This window comes from Podarcis gaigeae, assembly GCF_964106915.1.
Source record: "Podarcis gaigeae genome assembly, chromosome: 16".
Taxonomy (NCBI): domain Eukaryota; kingdom Metazoa; phylum Chordata; class Lepidosauria; order Squamata; family Lacertidae; genus Podarcis; species Podarcis gaigeae.
This window is the reverse complement of record NC_139693.1, coordinates 39,399,688-39,419,886: the sequence shown is the minus strand read 5'-3', so window position 1 is coordinate 39,419,886 and position 20,199 is coordinate 39,399,688. Positions and strand designations below refer to the sequence as shown.

General features: G+C 42.1%; 1 protein-coding gene across 2 annotated transcripts in view; it reads right to left on the bottom strand.

The window, feature by feature from the left end:
• DNAH10 (dynein axonemal heavy chain 10) overlaps window positions 1-20,199 on the bottom strand; it is a 141,559-nt gene that overhangs the window by 57,503 nt on the left and 63,857 nt on the right. For both annotated transcript variants that reach the window (XM_083716644.1, XM_083716645.1), the window contains 10 exons: window positions 18,620-18,754; window positions 17,356-17,508; window positions 17,006-17,194; window positions 16,569-16,715; window positions 14,001-14,192; window positions 13,511-13,629; window positions 12,799-12,957; window positions 10,699-10,834; window positions 10,211-10,330; window positions 7,307-7,441 (listed from right to left, as the gene is read on the bottom strand). In XM_083716644.1, the coding sequence (XP_083572770.1) occupies window positions 7,307-7,441; window positions 10,211-10,330; window positions 10,699-10,834; window positions 12,799-12,957; window positions 13,511-13,629; window positions 14,001-14,192; window positions 16,569-16,715; window positions 17,006-17,194; window positions 17,356-17,508; window positions 18,620-18,754 (1,485 nt within the window). The remainder of the gene's footprint in view (window positions 1-7,306; window positions 7,442-10,210; window positions 10,331-10,698; window positions 10,835-12,798; window positions 12,958-13,510; window positions 13,630-14,000; window positions 14,193-16,568; window positions 16,716-17,005; window positions 17,195-17,355; window positions 17,509-18,619; window positions 18,755-20,199) is intronic.

Here is a 20,199-nt window from a genome sequence, read left to right as displayed (position 1 = left end):
TAATTCCATTGAAGAACTCTTTCCCCACATCCATGTACTCTAAACCTTTCAGCATAAAATCCCATACTATATTGTCGAAGGCCTTTTCTGCATCCACAAACATTAATATCGCTTGTTTCTCATTCCTGGCAGTCAGATATTCCAAAATATTAATTATATTCCTTATATTATCTTTCATTTGTCTGCCTGGAAGGAAACCTGCTTGATCTTTATGGATGATTTTCAACAATATCTTTTTCATTCTCTTCGCTAAAATCCCTGCAAATAGTTTGTAATCCATATTCAGTAATGAAATAGGCCTATAGTTTCTGACTTGTGTTAAATCCGAATCTTGTTTTGGAATCAAGGTAATAAATGCTTCTTTCCATGTATCTGGGATCTCTCTTTCTTTTAAAATATTATTCATAACTTCTTTCAATGGTGTTGACAATACATCTTTCATTTCTTTGTAATAACCTGATGTAAATCCATCTGGTCCCGGGGCCTTTCCTCTCTTCAATTCTTTTATATTCTCCTTTATCTCGTCCATTTCTATTGGGGCATTCAGCTGGTCTTTTTGTTCTGTCGGGATCTTCTGCACCTTTTTTTCTTTTAAAAATCTTTCTATTTTCTTTATATTGTTCCTTTCTTTATTTTTATATAATTGTCTATAAAAGTCCAAGAATCCTTTTCTGATTTCTTTCGGATTAACTATCTCTTCACCATTTACAATGATTTTATTAATTGTGCTTTGTTCCTTTCTCTTTTTAATTTGCCACGCTAACCATTTGCCTGATTTGTTAGCCAATTCGAAGTTTTTCTCTCTCAACCTTTTTATGTTCCATTCCACTTCTTTGTTTATTATCATTGCAAATTGAGTTTGTAAGGTCTTGATTTCTTGTTTAATTTTTAGGTTTTTTGGTTTTCTAATTAGTTTTTGTTCATTTTCCATAATCTGCTTCAAAATTTCTTTTTTTCCTTTTTCTCTATTTTTATTCCTCAATGAATTCTGCTGAATGAAAAAGCCTCTCATAACTGCTTTGCTTGCGTCCCAGACCACATTCATCTTTGTCCCTTTGTTGATATTGTCCACAAAATATTCCATTAGTTTCTTTCGTGCTTTTTCTAGAGTTTGCTGATCATCTAATAGGTGTTCATTGATTCTCCATCTATAAGTCCTTTCCTCAAAACCTTTTAATTCCATTTTTATTGGATTATGATCCAAAATTACTTTAGGTTGTATTACAATTTGTTGGATTCTTGGTGTCAGTTCATTCGAAACCCATATTTGATCTATTCTTGACATTGACTGATTTGGTTCTGAATAATAAGTAAATTGCTTCTCCAATGGGTGCCTGAGTCTCCAAATGTCAATCAAACCGCAGTTCTTAGTCATCGTAAAAAAAGTCTTAAGTAGTTTCCCTTCCTTATTTGTTCCTTTTCTTAGTCTGTCCATTTCTAATGAAACCACTCTGTTCATGTCTCCCATTATTATAATTTTTTTATCCATATAATCAAATAGTTTTTCTTCCAAGATTTTGTAGAAATCAGTATTGTTTCCATTAGGTGCATAAAGGTAAAGGTAAAGGTACCCCTGCCCGTACGGGCCAGTCTTGACAGACTCTGGGGTTGGTGCGCCCATCTCACTCAAGAGGCCAGGGGCCAGCGCTGTCCGGAGACACTTCCGGGTCACGTGGCCAGCGTGACATCGCTGCTCTGGCGAGCCAGAGCCGCACACGGAAACGCCGTTTACCTTCCCGCTTGTAAGCGGTCCCTATTTATCTACTTGCACCCGGAGGTGCTTTCGAACTGCTAGGTTGGCAGGCGCTGGGACCGAGCAGCGGGAGCGCACCCCGCCGCAGGGATTCGAACCGCCGACCTTTCGATCGGCAAGTCCTAGGCGCTGAGGCTTTAACCCACAGCGCCACCTGCATCCCATTAGGTGCATAGATCCCGACAATTATCAAATTTTCACCTTGCCATTTGATCTGGGCTGCTATAATTCTTCCTTCTTCGTCTTTAAAGATTTGTTGAGATTCGATTTTATTTTTGATGTATAGAACTACCCCTCTTTTTTTCTTTGTCCAAAGATACAAATTCATTCCCTAATCTTTTATTAATCAGTATTTTTCTATGTTTCCTTGCCACGTTTGTTTCTTGTAAATATATAATGTCCAAATTTTTCTTTTTCAAAAATTGTTCAATTTTATTTCGTTTTTTCTTATCATTCATCCCATTAATATTCCAATTCCATAATTTTAGCGCCATGATGGCTTCCAATTAAATAAATTTAAATTAATTTTCTTATAATGTATCCTTTTCCTCTCCTTCTTCTTCTTCTACCTCTTCATCCGACTTCTTTCCGTTCTCTTCTTTTTCCTCCCCTGATTCTGACTCTTCCTTAGATCCTGCTCCTCCTTCTGCACCTTTGACTTCTTCCTCTTCTGCTTTTAGTTCCTTGTATTTTCTCAAAAAATTCCCTGCTTCTTCTGGGCTTGTCAACCTGTGCTTCTTACTTTTGTAGAAAAACGAGACTCCCTCAGGGAATTCCCACTTAAAATCAATTTTGTTTTTCTTAAGAATCTGTACCAATGGCTTGTATGGGTCTCTTCGTTTCAGCAATCTTATTGGTATATCTTTAAAAATGATTATGTAATTTCCATCTATATATAATCTTTTCTCTCTGTTCTTCTGTAATATCAAATTTCTCATTTCTCTGTCTTTAAATGTAATTAAACAGTCCCCTGGAAATTTCCTTGCTTTGTTTGATCTTACTTTCATTCTAAATTCACTTTGTACTGTTTTTACAACTTCTTCTGCTCGTAACTCCAGCCATTGCGCTAACTCCATTATCAATCTCTCTTTAATATCTTCGTTCTGTATCTCCGGCACAGATCTCAGCCTCAGATTCACCTCCCTCTGTCTCAGTTCATTCATAGCCATCGCATCTTTAATATCTTCCTGTGCTTTATTTATTTCCATCATCTCCACTTTCATCTTCTTTTCTTCCCGTTTCACCTCTTTCATTTCTAATTTAACCTTTTTCATCCCTTCTTCCAATTATAAAGTTCTTTTTGAAACCTCTCTTATTTATCCTTTCAGTTCATTGACCGTCTCATCAATTTTTTTGTCCATTTTGCCAATTTTACTATCCACTTGCTCTAATTTTGTTTCCAGATTCTTTTCACTTTGTTTAATTTCTGCAAGCATTTTCAATATTTCTGCTTTGAAGTCCGATTCTTGCTTAGATGCTCTCCTTTCTGTCGGTGTCACCCCCTCCACCCCTTTCTTCTGTTGGTGTGCCATTTCTACCTTCTACAACCTCCCTCCCCAATCCTTCACCGAACTGCTATACAGTACAAAACCCTGTTCATTAAAATAGCCAATAGTCAATTATTGTATACCAAATTCAGCTGATACACTTTAAACAATTAATTTCAATTTTTGATTTATGATATGTCACTTCCAAAAAAGTAGGGAGTAGAGTAGGGAGTAAAATAGGGAGTAGAGTAGTAGTGAATGATTTTAAATTGGTAAAAAAAAGAAAAATACAGTATGTAGGGAGGGGTGACTTTTGAGAGAAGGGGTACCCAGATAGGTAAGTTGTCAGATTATCTCCTTTTAATAACTTCAAAGGAGAAAAGGAGAGGCCAAATCCAAAATCCAAACCAAAGTATAGGACAGTCTTCTTGCCCCCAATCGGGCTAATCCTTAATTAGAATCTTCTCTTGCACTTCCTGCCATATAAAATTGTAATCCAATTATGATCCAAGAAGATCGTAATCCAAATAATTTCTTTTATAATTCAAATATAATGTCCAAATATAGTTATTTTCCAAAAATTATTTTTCAAAAATCCAAATATTTTATAGCCTCTAAAATCAACTCAGAAAATTGATTCTTAATTGTCTAGTTGGTATTAATTCCAAAATATATTTAAATACTTTTACAGATGAATCAGTAGAGTCCCAGAAGGAGTATTCCACATAGCACCCAAAACATGAAGTGGGAGAAGTCAGATTTCCTGTTTCTTAAAAATATTCCACTGGCAAGGAAAATCATAGAAAAACAAGTTGTAATGTCTCATTCCATCCACTAGGGAACCGAAGTCCAGATAAGTGGCGTAGATCTAAAATTCATATAAATGTCAGTCTCAAAAGGAAAAAAATTAAAAATAAAGGGAAAACCACCTCAATTCCAGATTGTGCTATATTTAATTTTGTCCTCTTAAGAGTCTATATCGACCAAAAGATGAAGAGAGGCTTTAATTCTCCCTCTGCAACAGCAGCCTTTTAACTCTTAACAATGGAGTCGAAGGCTCTCCTTTCAACGCGGCTCTTTGTCTTTAAAAGTGAAAGTGGGAAAACACTTCAAGCCTTATATATCCTCTGCTACACCAAAGACGTCTATTTGCCACTATAGTAACTTTCTGATCCCCCTTTTACTGTAATAATCTTACTGTGTCCTTGTAACCTCTTCCAAAGTCTCTTTAATACTTTTTAACTTTAGTTCTAAAAGTTTAGAGAGAAACGGAAACAATAGCTGCTAGCGGCAACTCACTTTCAATTTCCAGCTCTGCTTACAATGCTGCGTCTGCGCTGATTCCAGATGACAGCTGAACTCTGTATTAATCCTTTTTAGTTACAGAACCTTCCTCAATGTTATTTCTTGCAAATTATAATTTTGTTGAGTCCGAATTTCTTAAATTTGAGAGCGGAGCGCTGTTCCTTGCAAGGTCAGGGCTTCGCTAATCGGCCATAGCAATAGCTTCCCAATAGCCTGCTGATCCTCCCTCCATGCTCTTTGCCCCTTTTCGGGGTTACCTGACGGCTGGTAGGCTAGCTCTAGGCACTGCCGGGAACCTGACCCTCTGAACAATAACCCCCTGTTTCGACCGAAGTAGCTGGGATTCCTCTAGCGGAAAAATCCCTCGCTTGTGACGGGCTCGCACTCCACCGGAAGTCCCCAAAATATTGCTTTTTAGACTTAGTGGTTGTTAATGGTAGGTGATGATGTTGCGTTGTATTATTATTTTATATTATATTGTATTATGTTATTTATGTGTGGTGTGGTATGCCTAATAAAGGATTTTGAATTGAATTGAAATTAAAATGTAAATACCGTATTTTCCCATAGGACGCACCTACTTTTTTGGGGGGGAAATAAAGGAATTTCCCCCCCTTTATTTCCCCCCCAAAACCAGGTCGGGGAACAGTGGGATGGCGGCGCTGCGCCTCCCCGCTGTCCCCCGAGCTTGTGGGGCTGGCCGATGTCTGCCCGGCGCTAGGGGCGCTCTGCTTCAGGGTGCCCTGCGCGCCGGGCGGCAGGCTGCTATCTGCAGCGTGGGGAGCCCTGCGGGGAACTCCTGCAGGGCTCCCCACGCTGTGGATGTCTGTCCGGCGCGCGGGGCGCTCTGCTTCAGGGCGTCCCGCCCGCCGGGCAGCAGGCTGCGGACACCTGCGCAAAGCACGGGGCGTCCTCCGGAGGGCGCCCCATGCTCCGCGCTGCAGGCTGCCTCCCGCAAGCCTTGCGCGCCCGGGGGGAGTTCCCCCCGGTGCGCAAGTCTTGCTGACACCTGCACGAAGCACGGGGCGTCCTCCAAAGGGCACCCCATGCTCCACGCTGCCGCCCGCAAGCCGTGCGCACCCAGGGTGAGTTCCCCCCGGTGCACAAGGCTTGTGGACACCTGCGTGAAGCACGGGGCATCCTCCAAAGGGCGCCCCGTGCTCCGCGCTGCAGGCTGCCGCCCGCAAGCCGTGCGCGCCCGGGGGGTTCCCCGGACACGCAAGGCTTGCGGATAGCTTCCTGGAGCCTGGAGATCGAGAGGTGTTGGTGCGCATAGACACCTCTCGCTCTCCAGGCTTCAGCGAAAGCCTGCATTCGCCTCATAGGACGCACACACATTTCCCCTTCATTTTTGGAGGGGGAAAAGTGTGTCCTATAGGGCGAAAAATACCGTACTTCTTTAAAAATTTGCAGATGACAGGTACCTCTTAGAAGAGGAATTGCCCTTTCTTCTCACATAAAAGGGAATGCCTCTTCTAAAATGGCAGCTGCTGCAATATGCACCACCTAAAATACAGTGTATGAAATCCAATGATGCAATGGAGTACCTCCATGGGGTTTCTACCCACTCCAGCCACCTGCATGCCCTCCAAATCTGCTTAGGGAGGTTGGGATCTTGCCAGAGCAGAAGTGGGGGCTGGAGAGTAGAAACTGGAAGTCCCATTGTGCAACTGGAGTTCCTTTTGCACAAGCAGGTGGACATAATTCAGTAGAAATCTTGCATTGATCTTGCAAGCTGATCTTACAGCTTGAGTCCAAGATCCCTAAGGACTGTCTAAACCTGGTCATTGAGATTTTTTTGAAGTACTTTTTATTTATTTTTAAATAATTTTATTTTCATGTTTTATTTATTGAATTTATAACCCACTTTTTTCTCCAAGGAGCTCAAAGTGGCATCCGGTTCTCCTCATAAGGATGAGAGTCAGTCAGCTTCATGGCTGAGCAGGGACACTCTGGCCACTATAGCACACTGGCTCATGCCCTGATCCCTGAGATTATCTAGAGCAGCACTGTTGGTTGTGCCCAGTATCACAGAGGCCACAATGGCATCAACAAGAAATCAGGCATTTAATGATGTTGGTCCCATGCTATAGAAAATTCTTTCAGGAGAGATTCAGCAGGTATCCTTGCTTCTGACTTTCAATCATCTCTTAAAGACTTTAATGCCAATAGGCTGACACAGTTGTTTAAAACTTCATTGCGTAGCCAGTTTTTTATTGAGTGGTTTGCACTGCTTTTAAAGGTTTTTATGCTGATGTACATCACCCTGATTATAAGACGTAAACAGTCTTATAAATAAATAAAATCTTACCCCTTATACATTTTGTTCAAAAACTATTGTTTTAGTCCAATGCACATTTGTGCACATTTAATTTATTAGGTATTCAATTAAAATTCATTTGATTAGACAACTAATATTCATTTAATTAGACAAGAGCCCTAATACTTAAGTGCAGTAAACTGTGATGCTCGGAGCAAATGTCATAAATGGAGCTGAGCTATTTCTCATTGTTGACCAAACCCTGAAGGAGAGTTTTTCTATTTCAGACCATGTCTTGGAATCTTCCGTAAAATTTCAAATTCAGTCTATATAAATCTCTCCAAATCTTACTCTAGTCCAGAAAAGGGGACGGGAAGGGTAGTCCTACTAAATTCTCCTTAGACATATGCCTGAAGTTTGGAAAGTTTATTGCACTGTTCACTACTTGAAGAACCTCCATTGTAAATGTTTATATTAATTTGCAAAGCCGGTATTTCTTACCATATTGAGATCTGTCTGTGGAAGAATGGTCTTTAATTTCTCCCCTTGCCGTCCATCAACAATTCCTTCTACGATCATTTCAATCAGGTAGGGTACATATTTGGCAAATAATCTATCTAAGAGTTGTTTTTCTTGCTGAGGAACAAAATCAAAACAAAGTAATTCTAATGTATCCATTTTATTTGTCTCTTCCTGTACAGAGGGATATACTCTTCCCCTCTTGTGATTGTGGATCAACCTCTTCTAAATAACAAGATCTAATCCATGGAAGGGAGGGCACAACACACCTGCTCTTGTAAGTCAGAAGTAAGAGCAGGAAAGCCCAAACGCCGTGGAGGACACAGGACTGGAATAGGATAGGGTGATTTCCAACCAAATCTTAACTATCTATCTGGAATTTGCCACCAGGCCCTCATGGCACCTAATGAAATTCCCCAAATTGTGGATTTCCCTGCCCCATTTCTTTGTTGTTGGCAGTTGCTAATAAGGCATGACTTCACATCACATTGTGAGTCATAGCTGTCAACGTTTCCCGTTTTTTAAGGGAAATTCCCATATTCCGAATAGGATTCCTCACAAGAAAAGGGAAAAGTTGGCAGCTATGTTGTGAGTTCTCCTAAAACGTCCAAAGTAATGAGATTTAAAATAAAAATAAAAATTGAAAGGTGCTCCAGTGAATTACTCAAGGAAGCTCTTCATGTGGGAGATTTCCACTTTTTTGTCAACCTCTCAGAACCTCTGTAGATAGGTTCTGTCAACCTATCTACATGTTCCAATATTGTAGCTGGACAGGCAGTTTTTTCAATTCTGCTATCAGAAAGGAACATTGTTGTCCATGGGTAGGCAAACTAAGGCCCGGATCCGGCCCAATCGCCTTCTAAATCCAGCCCGCGGACGGTCCGGGAATCAGTGTGTTTTTGCATGAGTAGAATGTGTCATTTTATTTAAAATACATCTCTGGGTTGTTTGTAGGGCATAGGTATTCGTTCATTCCCCCCCCCCCACCCAAAAAAATATATAGTCTGGTCCCCCACAAGGTCTGAGGGACAGTGGACCGGCCCCCTGCTGAAAAAGTTTGATAACCCCTGTGTGTTGTCCAATAAAAACATCTTTTAGATGGGACCAGTCTGTTAGGTAGGCCCCAACACCATCTAGTGTCCAAAAGCAGGAAATGTTCACAGAGTCAAGGAATACGATATACAACCACCCCGACCCCAATTCCAGTGCCTTTCTTGATGAGACCAACACAGGACATCATCAGAAGCACAACTGTAGGAGCAGAGAAGAGAACAGCAGAGACTTCCTCAATGCACTACCTCAAAAAAGACTTCCGCATCTATTACAAGGATAGGTAAAGGTAAAGGTACCCCTGCCCATACGGGCCAGTTGTGTCCGACTCTAGGGTTGTGCGCCCATCTCACTTAAGAGGCTGGGGGCCAGCGCTGTCCGCAGACACTTCCGGGTCACGTGGCCAGCGTGACGAAGCTGCTCTCGTGAGCCGGCACCAGCGCAGCACACGGAAACGCGGTTTACCTTCCCGCTATAAAGTGGTACCTATTTATCTACTTGCACTTAGGGGGGCTTTCGAACTACTAGGTGGGCAGGAGCTGGGACCGAAAGACGGGAGCTCACCCGACCGCGGGGATTCAAACCGCCAACCATGCTATCGGCAAGCCCTAGGCGCTGAGGTTTTACCCACAGCGCCACCCGCGTCCATTACAAGGACAATCAACTGCAATGATATTGATTGACATGAGTAAGAACAGTCTTAGCATCCTAAGGAAAAAGCAGTCCAAAATGCAATATTTACACATATCCAGAAACTAATAATGTTGCTCAAGGCCATGGAGGCTTAGTCATTCCTGATTCAAGGTTGCAGGGAGAAGGGAAGGAAACCTGTGAGGAAAAAGTGAGTGCTTTTGTTGTTTTTCAAAGAGAAGAAGGAGAAAGAGTGATCGAGCTGGGAGAGAAAAATCAGTAAAAACATTGCAGAGTGAGAAATGCAGAGAGACAAGTACAGCTGCTGTGACCAAGGCAAGATAGCAAATGAACTGGGCTGGATCCTTCTCAAAGCTGCATCATGTGACCCTGCCTGTCCTAAGTAGTTATGGAGACAACCCATGTCTAGATGTCTTCCTCTCACTGACCGGAGAATAATACACACCCGGGTGTGTAATTCTTTTCCTGGTATGGGAGCATGTCAGGGGACTGGGATGGCTGTGGGTCGTTTGGATCCCAGCTGTTTCTTGGTCCTCCCTGGGCATATCTGACCCAAACCCTGACCCAGGGACCCTGTGTCTCCTCTACAAGAGGTCTGGAAGGTGGCAACATGAGAACAGGTCTTTTCTGCAGTGTCTCCACGCTTGTGGAATGGTCGCCCCAGTGAGGCTCACCTAGCACCTTCATTGCATATCTTTAGGCACCAGGCAGAAACATTCCTCTTCTCCCCGGCTAATTAAGCCATTTGTGCCCTTTTAAACTGTGTAGTGCAGGGTACTGTTTTTGTTTGTTACTATGTTATGTGTGTTTGTGTTTTTATATTGCAAACCACCCTGTGATCCATTCTTATTATTTATAATTATATCTCCTTTGAGCTCTACCAACATCAGAGCACCAGCAGTGGCTAGGCCTGTGTATCAGAGGATTCAGCAGCAGCAAGAAAGGGGGAATCCAACTTAGGATTTTCCTCTCCAGTGCTGGAACTCCATATCCAGAGTTGGACAGGGGTATCTGATATATCCTGTGGCCCCTGGGACACCCTCCCAAATCCTGCACCCCAACCAGAGAACTCAGTTTGTCTGGAAACCTCACATAAAAATTAACTTGTCTGGATATACTGGAAAACCAGTAACTGGTGATTTACAACAAATGCTTCCAAGTTCAGTCTAAGGAGACATTTTCTACCTTGCTTCTTTGGTTCGTCCATTTCTCCCAATAAGGTTTGTATCTCAAGTTCTTGGGGTCCACAAAGACCATCCCACAGCGTGATACCGTCGCAGGTGAAGCATACTGTAAGTCTCCAACCTAGGAAGGAAGCACATTTACTGGAAACTGGTTGGAGGAGTGGCATCGTGCCTGGAGAACCTCCACCACAAAATGGAAGCTGGCATGCTGCATTCTATTTCTGAAGTGAAGCAAGTTTGGCCCTAATGAACTTGGATATAGGACTGCCTGGACCTACATGTAACCCACTCTGCGCAATTCAGAAGAAAAGCTGAGTGTAAGAGTAAGAAAACAGTAAAATAAATAAATAAATACGATAAAAATGGAGAAACAGCACCACCTCCCAAGACTAACATGGATGGATAACGGGTCACTTGAGCTGCTATATTTAATGAAATGTCTGGCCATCAGTATCTGTTGTTTCAAAACTTCAGAAGTGACTTCCTTACCTCAAATAAAAGGGCACAATGGGCTTGGAGTCTGATTCGTTCCCCATTTGCCAAAGTCAACAACTTGTTATCATCCATCACGGAATTCATGTTTTCTACCCAGAGGGCATCCACATCTCCATCAAATAAAATGTACCTGTATACAAAGATTAAAGAAAGGCACTTATATAATGACACATCCCCTATTCTAATTCATTTTGATCTGTGTACTTTCACTGGATTGCAGGAAGGGTATTGGGAAAATGGGGGGAAATTACAGCAAAACAAAACTGAAACTATTAAGGACCCGCAAGTGTAATGTCTAACCCAGAGGTTTGCAATCCTTTCCCCCTACTAAATAATTCCAGTAATGGAACAATATCCTGTGAAGTCCAACTCCCCCCCACCCAAGAAGCATTAAACAAAATAAAACAAAACATGAAAACAAATAATTTAACCAAAATTTCATAGAACCCCTGACGGAAAGCTCACTCAACCCAAAGATTCCACGGAGCCTTGGTTGAAAAGTACTGGATAGGAAAAATTATGTTTAAAGAGCTGATAATCTTACTGATGGTTGCTAGATTAAATTTAACAAAATACTGGGAAGTATACCAAAAAGCTGATCAATTGCTTTGATGGGAAAATGAGCACATAAAATGAAAACATTGAGAAAAGCAAAAGAGCCAGACAAATTTGGAGAAATATGATATCGTATTATTGCATTCACTTCTGACAAGGAAAACAATTTTATTCTACCTCAAACTCATGCTGATTTGTGAATAACTGATTTTGGCTGTGTGGGAAATTGCAGTCAAATATAGCTAGCAAGAATACGGCTTGCATGAAGTTGTTAAGGTAATAGAATTGTGTTCCTAGAGTCAGCTAGGCCATGCCCCTCACCTAGAAGGAAGTTAAGCTTCCTCCTTTGTTCATTCTCTTTCACCTTGTGAACTCACCAAGATAGGACGTGTCTGAGCTTGCTCTCTACAAGTTGTTTGTGTGCTCAGAAATATGTTTCTGTATTTTGTAAACCCAAAATACAGAATACTACCTGCGTTTTTCTTGCAGCTGTATGGAATAATGCATGAATCATATCTTACGAGTTAAGTAAAGTATTCAAACTTATTAATGGTGTGGGAAGCAGTGTTAAGTGACTAGAACAGGATATTTAAAAGGTCTAACGGCCTATATTCCTCACACATCAGGGTGATGCATGATTCTGTGTTTTAAAACTCTGCTGGGGGCTCTCACTTGCTGGAGAGTATGTTTAGCTCTGCTCTTTTGATATAGGTATCCAGCCAAGTACTTTATTAAGGACCCCACAATGATCCCATGTTATCTCTTTTCCCCCAAAAGCTGATTGTATTGTCTGCATTTCTTTGAATCTGATTCTCTTTAGTTTTCCCTTCTCTGTTGTTGTCCTGATGATAACATTACAATGTGCTCTTGGCCTTGCATTAATTCTCTTGTAATTTATCTATATATATATATTTATAATAATATTTATTAAGTTTTTGTTTACACAATAAAAAACATACATAATAACATAGTGTTTTCCAATATCCACATTTCATTCTCATCTTTGGACTTCCTCACATCTCTTGTTCCTGCATCCTAAACTCATAAATTTTACTAGCAAATTATTAACTTGTTTCAATTCATATAATATATTTTTCCAATATTAAATCTCAGATTTTAGAATTTAAATCACTCTTTTGGAGACTTAGTTATAACAATTTATCCAAAATTTGTCTTTTCTTTCAATTACAATTAGATTTGTATTCCTTGTAGCTAATTTGTTGGAGCCATTCTATTGCTAATCTTACATCTTTCTTAACATTCATACAATTTACAATATTTTTGTAGATAGTCCTTAAATTTCTTCCATTCCTCCTCCACCAGTTCTTCTCCCAGATCTCGGATTCTGCTAGTCATCTCCGCCAGTTCCATATAGTCCATCAGTTGCATATGCCATTCTTCCAGTGTGGGCAAATCTTGAGTTTTCTCTTGTAATTTATCTATAATCTGTCATTTTTCTCTTATGTTTGTTTGGTTACAAAACTTAATAATGCAGTTTAAACACAAATACAAATATTGGTCTAACCCTTAAGAAATTACCTTCTCTCTTTTTTATCTGTGGGTTTATTGATTTCCCTAAAGATGTTGGACAAAACTCCATCAGTCCAGTCTCGTGTGGTGGGGTCTAGGATTCCGTAAAGCTCAATAACACTCATGGCTTTGGGGTTCAGCGTGTAAAGTTTGGTCACCAATGACAGCCTAAATGGACATCAGAGGTGCAGTTAAGAAGAAAAACACATTGTAGTAGAACTTGCCAAAGCAACTCCTGTATACAAACACTTCACAATTCGTACCCAATAAAAACATAAGGTGCCCTGCTGAATCAGATCAAAGTAAATCAAAGCTTGATCCTGCTTTCCACAGTGGCTACCAGATATCCCTGGAAAGCTCATAAGCAGAGCTTAAATGTAGTAGCTAGCCCTCCTCACTGTTTTCCCTCAGCAACTGACACAATTGGTCAGTTCATGGAAGCCACACCTATTGCTCGATGGGGTTGCCAATTGCGTTGCTAGAATGCGCCACAACATCGTCCAAGTGACTGGCCTCAGCAAGTATTTCAATTTCAAATAACTTGATTGTTTCTACTTTCTGGTTGAGTATTTTTATTTATTTACTTGATTTAGGGAGGCGAAGCTGCCCTTCTCACCCCCTGGCTGTGCCCATGAAAGTGGAGGAAGCAGGGAAGTGTATGCTCATCCTCTTGCAACAAGTCTTACCAAGTTATCTACCTGTATTCATAATCTGTACTCACTTTGTCTGAGCCTGGCACAAGGTATTGATAACCACAGACTTGCCGCCTCCTGTCGGCCCAACCACCATTGTAGTATGACGAGTCAACATAGTTTCATACATTTGGACAACTTTATCCACCTGATAAAAAACCATTAAAAGGCCTCATAGAGCATACATCAGCTAAACTCACTATTAGCCTTTTTTTCTAATAGTACTGTATAAATAAACAAAATTCCATTTTAGGAGAACTTAAGTCAAAAGATATAACCCAAATACCCCAGGTTGAAAGTAAAAGAAAGAAAAGAAAATTCCAAGTCATCATAATCTGAATAGATGATGGAAAGAAGTGTCTTCCGCCACCTAAAAGGATTATTATTGGTACTTATGGACTGGATGGAAGACCTTACTGCAGCAGAGCCAGGCTTTAAGGTTGCCGTTTTATACAGGCTCCCCAAAATGTGGCCTGGCATTTATGATACTTTCCATTTTTCTGTGTTTCTTTTTCATACCTGAATTGGCAGGACAACGTAGCCTCCTTCAGCCAACACTTGCTCAACAGCATCATTAAAATTAGGGTAGCGTACTCGAGGGCAATCAAGTCCAGGAAACAGGTCAGAGATGAGGCCAAGAAAAAGAGGAACATCTTCAAAAACAAATTTTGGGAGATTCATGTCTCGCAGAGCTCTCATCAGGACCACATCCTAGGGTGATGGTGGTTGTAAAAAGCAATTAACATGTTTAGTGAGCAAAATAGGTTTTCTTGAGCACCCTGCCCCCAATTTAGTAGCTCCCTCAAATAGCTGCTGCCTTTCACCACATAACAGTTAAAGGTTTGAGGCTGAAACAAGACAGAAGTACTTTTTTGGAGGGACAGGGGGCAGGTGAATATGGGGGGCTCCCTGGTCCTGAATGGAGTAACTGTGCGCAGGACCAGGTGTGCAGCTTGGGAATCATTTTGAACTCACAGCTATCCATGGAGACACAGGTCAATTCTGTGTCCAGGGCAGCTGTCTGCCAGCCTCATCCGGTACACAGGTTGAGACCCTACCTGCCCACGGACTGTCTCACCAGAGTGGTGCATGCTCTAGTTATCTCCCGCTTGGGGCTACCTTTGAAGGTGACTCAGAAACTACAACTAATCCAGAATGCGGCAACTAGACAGGTGACTGGGAGTGACCGCCAAGACCATATAAAACCAGTCCTAAAGGATCTACACTGGTTCCAGTATGTTTCCTAGCACAATTCAAAGTGTTGGTGCTGACCTTTAAGATCCTAAACGGCATTGGCCCTATATACCTGAAGGAAGATCTCCATCACCATTGTTCAGCCTGGATACTGAGATCCACCTCCAAGGGCCTTCTGGTGGTTCCCTCGCTTTGAGGAGTGAGGTTACAGGGGACCAGGCAGAGGGCCTTCCCAATAGTCGCACCTACCCTGTGGAACGTAGGGCAGTACTTCTGTCTTGTCAGGATTCAACCTCAATCTGTTAGCCGCCACACATCCTCCAACCACCCTTACAAAGCCCTATACAGCTTAGGATTCTCCCATGTGTATCATTCCCAGTCTTTCTGCCAAGTATTCACTCTGCAGCAACCTATCAGAGGGCATTCTTGATATATGCATGTCGAATGTTGAATGTTGAATGCCCTTCCTTCACACTAGACTGACTTTGATGGCTTTTCAGTGCCAGTTTAAAACTATTTTATTCATCCAGGCCTGTGGCTGAATTGCTTCATTTGTGGGTTTGTGCCCTTGCCTGACTATCTGGGTTTATTATTATTTTATTGCTATATTGTAGCACATGTTTGTTTTTATGATAAATTATTGTTTCAGTGTGTATTATGATTTATTTGAAATTACACCTTGCTCTGAGATGGTATTTCACAAAGTGCGTTAGAAATTGCCTGAATAAATAAAAGGCCAACAGCTTCTGGCCAAGCACTTGCACCAGGCTACTTTTGCTGCCCCAGATGCATAACATCCACAGCCAGCGCAGAGGAGACCAAGGAAATGAACACAGGAGAATGGTATTGAGTTGAATTAGGCCACAACTTTATTGATTACAGGTAAGAGTAGGTTTGGCTACGCGCACGTATCTGACATCAGGCAGTCTACAGGCTGACTGATAGGAACCCAGGGGGTCAGCTCTGTGCTGGGGAGTCACCCCCGACATTTATTGGGTGCCACAATCCCACACAGGCCCGCCATTGGGAGAGGTGTTTTGGCCCATCAGTCCCTGTGTGGACTCCTGGCAGAGTCAACCTCCTGGACGTCCTTAATGGAGTGCCCATGTGGCTAAAGATCCAGTCCAATGCCCACATGCCCATGCCCCAATTGGCTTGCAGGAAATGCCCACCTCTAGCAGCTATGGTGGCTCATTCAACAGAAGTAATATATTTTGCATTACCTGTGGAAATTTATACTTGATTCTGACCAAACTAAGCTTACTAGAGCAAAATAAACACCAGGATTATGCCCCTAATATATATATATCATCAAAAAATAAAATATTGGAACACAGCTAGGGTGGGCACCATTTTCTCTATATTGTTCACATAGTACATTTGTGACTAAGACTGAAACGGCTTGCACTCAGTTATATGTAACACAGGCCCAGATGAGACAGTTTGTTTATGATTTTTTTCTTTAGTGACAGTGACATGAGACATACAGTGGGAGCGGTGTTTCTCTCTCTGAAACATGAAGTATACTCTGAGTATTTTGTTTTCTTTCATGTTTGATGCTGTTAAATCGAATAAGGAGGGATGAAGGTTTTGTGGTCATATTTGCAGGGGCTGGGCAAGATGGCATAGGGGGGTCCCTTCCAACTCTACAATTCTATGGTTTTGTGATATAGTGCTAGAGGGCTGTAAAAATTTGTGTCCTGGGCTTTTTAGACTCGTCTACCTATGTACTATCGGGAACCAAAATGGCACATTGGTTGCCAGATGTGAATTTTTTTTCCAGCTCTCCCACCCCACTAATAGGGACTAGAACATAGTCATGGGGTCATGTGAATAAGCCCCCAGATTCTCTATTTTCCAGGATGCCAGGATAATGGATTAGGATAGGCTTACCTCATTTAGATCCGGTGAGCCTCTCTTCAGTTCCCCTGCCATCACCAGTACTGACTTCAGAGCCCGAAGCCCAAAATCATAGTGATGCTGTTTTGAAAGTTGTTCCCTTGCTAGTTTGTAGAGCACTGTCATCTTCTTGGCCAGGGTCTTGCAGACAAAATGCAGCATGAACATATAAATGTGTGGGTTTTTTAAATAAAAAAAGCCCTGAAGCTCCCCATGTGCACTTTATTCATACATGAACATAACTACATGAATCACGTGTGTGAATGAACCACTATAGGTTCAACACCTTAAGTGAAACTTGCAATATACATATATATATAATATTCCCAGTTTTGAAAAGTCCTCAAATTGGCTAACAACATTCACAAAACACTACAGATATGTAATAAGCATTATGAATGAGCCAGCTCTTTGTGAAGGCACTGACCTACCTTTGCCAAAAGAAAACCTTCAGAAAACAGCATGATTTCACAGATTTGTTGGAGATCTGGCACAATTACTACTACAGGTCTGAAAAGAGCCTTAACAGATTCAGGGAGCTCAGTACGGCCTGCGTAGCCAGGATTCATGGTGATGAAAATGCCCATTCGCGGATCCAGAGAAATTTCTTGCCCTTCAAACTGAAACATAAGCCTAATTGAAGTTCAGACAGATACGTAAGAGAAAGAAATGGACCCACTAAAGGATCGTCATATCCCAAACTTACATGCATGTACATATTAGTGCACCTGAAAACTAATCCAACCCTTTATGCACAAAATCATCTTCCCTGCCTCTTTACCTGAAATGTTTTCAGCTGGTTCATCAGAGCATTTCTGATGGTTTGAATCTGTGAAGAGATGACTGAAAGCACGGAGGCATCAATCCGATTAAATTCATCGAAGCAACCCCACGCGCCACATTGGGCAAGACCGGAGAAAATCTTACCCACTGCCTAGAATGCAAAAGATGAAGAAGCATTAAAACTGAATGGCAGCCATTGATCATGAAAGTCCCTTCTGGTTCAGAGTGAAAAAGGCATCCAGACTTAAGATTTCTCTTACTGCTACCCAGGAGAGCCACAGTCACATGACAGATATTTGAGGTCTTAGGCACCCTGAAGAAGTTCCATCCCATGGCTGAGGCTTCACCTCCAGGCTTCCTTCAGTGCTACCTGCAGAGTGCAGCCAAGGGAAGCATGGCCCTGCTCGCTTACTCTGAAGTAAGCCCCACTGTTGCATGGGAAGGTGCTCCCTCCCTCCCTCCCTCCCTCCCTCCTGAGCCCAGCGAGCTCCAGGCAGGTGTGCATGCCTCCAGCCCCATGCGGGGAAGTTGCAAGAGGGCAGAAGCACAAGCAGCTAATTTAAACTGAATTACCAATTAAGTGCAAGTTTAATAAATAAAGGGACGGCTTGTCCTGGAGCCTGAGGGATGCTGATCCACTATGTGGTAGCTGAAGGCTGGGTTTGTGCTGCTGGGAAGGAGTTTGTTTATAGGAGCCCCGCACATGGTAAACGGAAGAAGGGGGAAAACTTCTCTCAACTCTTTCAAGCCACCAACGGACCCTGTCCCAAAGCAGCCACCACTGCCTTGATGGCTTTTGGAGAGGGACTTATCCAGACAAGCAAGGACACAGAGCACACTTTGTCCTTAAGTGGCTGGAGGTGGAAGGTGTTTGCTTTGTAGCCGCTAGGCTCAAAGCACAGGTAGCCTAAGCTGGGGAGAACTCTTTTCTCCCTGTGAGCGCTTGGTAGCCGCACTGGGGGGACTTCCCTCTCCCACCCCAAGGATGTTGCCGTTTTATTTTTCACTGTGGACTCTGTAGACTCTTAGAGTTCATAGAAATAGAAAAGTAACCCTAGAGATATAAAAGGGTAGTCAAGTGATCCTAGAGACAAAAAGTGTAGAGTCAAAAGAAATTCAGGACATCCAGGGTGAAGTTAGAAATCCGTGATTGTTCATGTGTTTCTGTGATTGTGATTGCCCCAGCCAAATTGGAGGGCATGGAGGTGGTTTTCTGTCATTAAGAAGAGAGCAGTACAGGAATGCAGAGGGGATATTCCTACCTTGAAATCCATGCCTTCTCCACAATTAGTTACTACACAAAGCAAGCCCAAGGCTTTGGCAAGATCTTTAGTTGTTTCAGTCTTCCCAGTTCCTGCTGGACCTGCAGGTGCTCCACCCAAATACATGGACAAGGCCTTTGGAGGAAAAGTCATAGAAAAGTGAGGCAAAGAAGGAGAAAATCTACTTTGCCATTGCAATGAGTGCTAGATTCTCCAGTCTCTAGTAATGAATAACTGGAGAAAGACAATCATCTTGAAGAGAACTGAAAACGAGTTAAAAGATTTGCACTCTTTATGGTGTGCATGCATAGTTATTTTCCCCTGCAGAACCCTCAATCAAACAGGTTTGGAAGATTTTGAAAATACAGTGGTACCTCGGATTACATACGCTTCAGGTTACAGATGCTTCAGGTTACAGGCTCCGCTAACCCAGAAATAGTGCTTCAGGTTAAGAACTTTGCTTCAGGATGAGAACAGAAATTGTGCTCCAGCAGCGTGGCAGCAGCGGGAGGCCCCATTAGCTAAAGTGGTGCTTCAGGTTAAGAACAGACCTCCGGAACGAATTAAGTACTTAACTCGAGGTACCACTGTAACACAAAAAACTGCAGAACCAGTTTATCAGAAGTGAAAGTGAGATGAGTGTACACACAATGAGCAACCAACTCCTGTTTCAAATTGCTTTCAGTAGGACTCCTGTTGGCCAATATCAACAGGGTCCTCTGGCCGGTCCCCGCACCGCCAACAAGGCCACCACCGCTGCAAGCAGGGGGGGTGCCAGCAGCACCCAAGGCGAAAGTCACAAGGGCTGTGCAGAGCCCCCAACAATCTCAGCCCCACCAGGACTGGAATCACCTGGCAGCAATCCAGCAGAGCTCAGAGGTCTGGAAGTCTCTGCAGCTGAGAGACAGAACAGCAGAGCTGCCCCCCCAGCCTAGCACTCACCAGTCTCCGTCGCCACGGCCACCCCTGCTGCAGCCAGAGAGAGAGGGGTAGGAGGAGACCGGGAAAGCCAGGGAGGCCACACAGAAGTTCCCCTATTACCAATCCGATATTCTGAGCTTGAATCATTAGCTAAGGACCAGAATCCTGCATCAATGACACTTCCATCCATGCATGAATAGATCCTTTGTTCTAAGCCAAGACGCCAACTGAAGGAAAGTTGTATACCGTATAGGCAGAATATTCTTATTCTTATTATATACTTATTTATACCCTGTCTTTTTCCCTGACAGGACTCAAGGTGGCTTACAGCTAAAATGAAGAAGTGTTAAAAACATAGAAAAAACAATAATTAAAAAACACTTAAACTGGGGGACGTTTGTTGAATATCTGAAAAGTGTATGTGATGTGCAAACAACGCTAGTGGGGTTTCAAGAAGCACTGTAAAAGTTGAGATGTATTGTTAAAAGAAATAGAAGGGGGAGGGCAATACAAATGAAGGGAATGTGTATTAAAAAGATAAATATGGATGATTATCATAGAAGCTGAAGGAAGTCCAAAAAGAGATAATTTGTTAAAATTTGGATAAAACTGTATAATTGTATTGGAAAATTAATAAAAAATTATACAAAAAAAAAAAA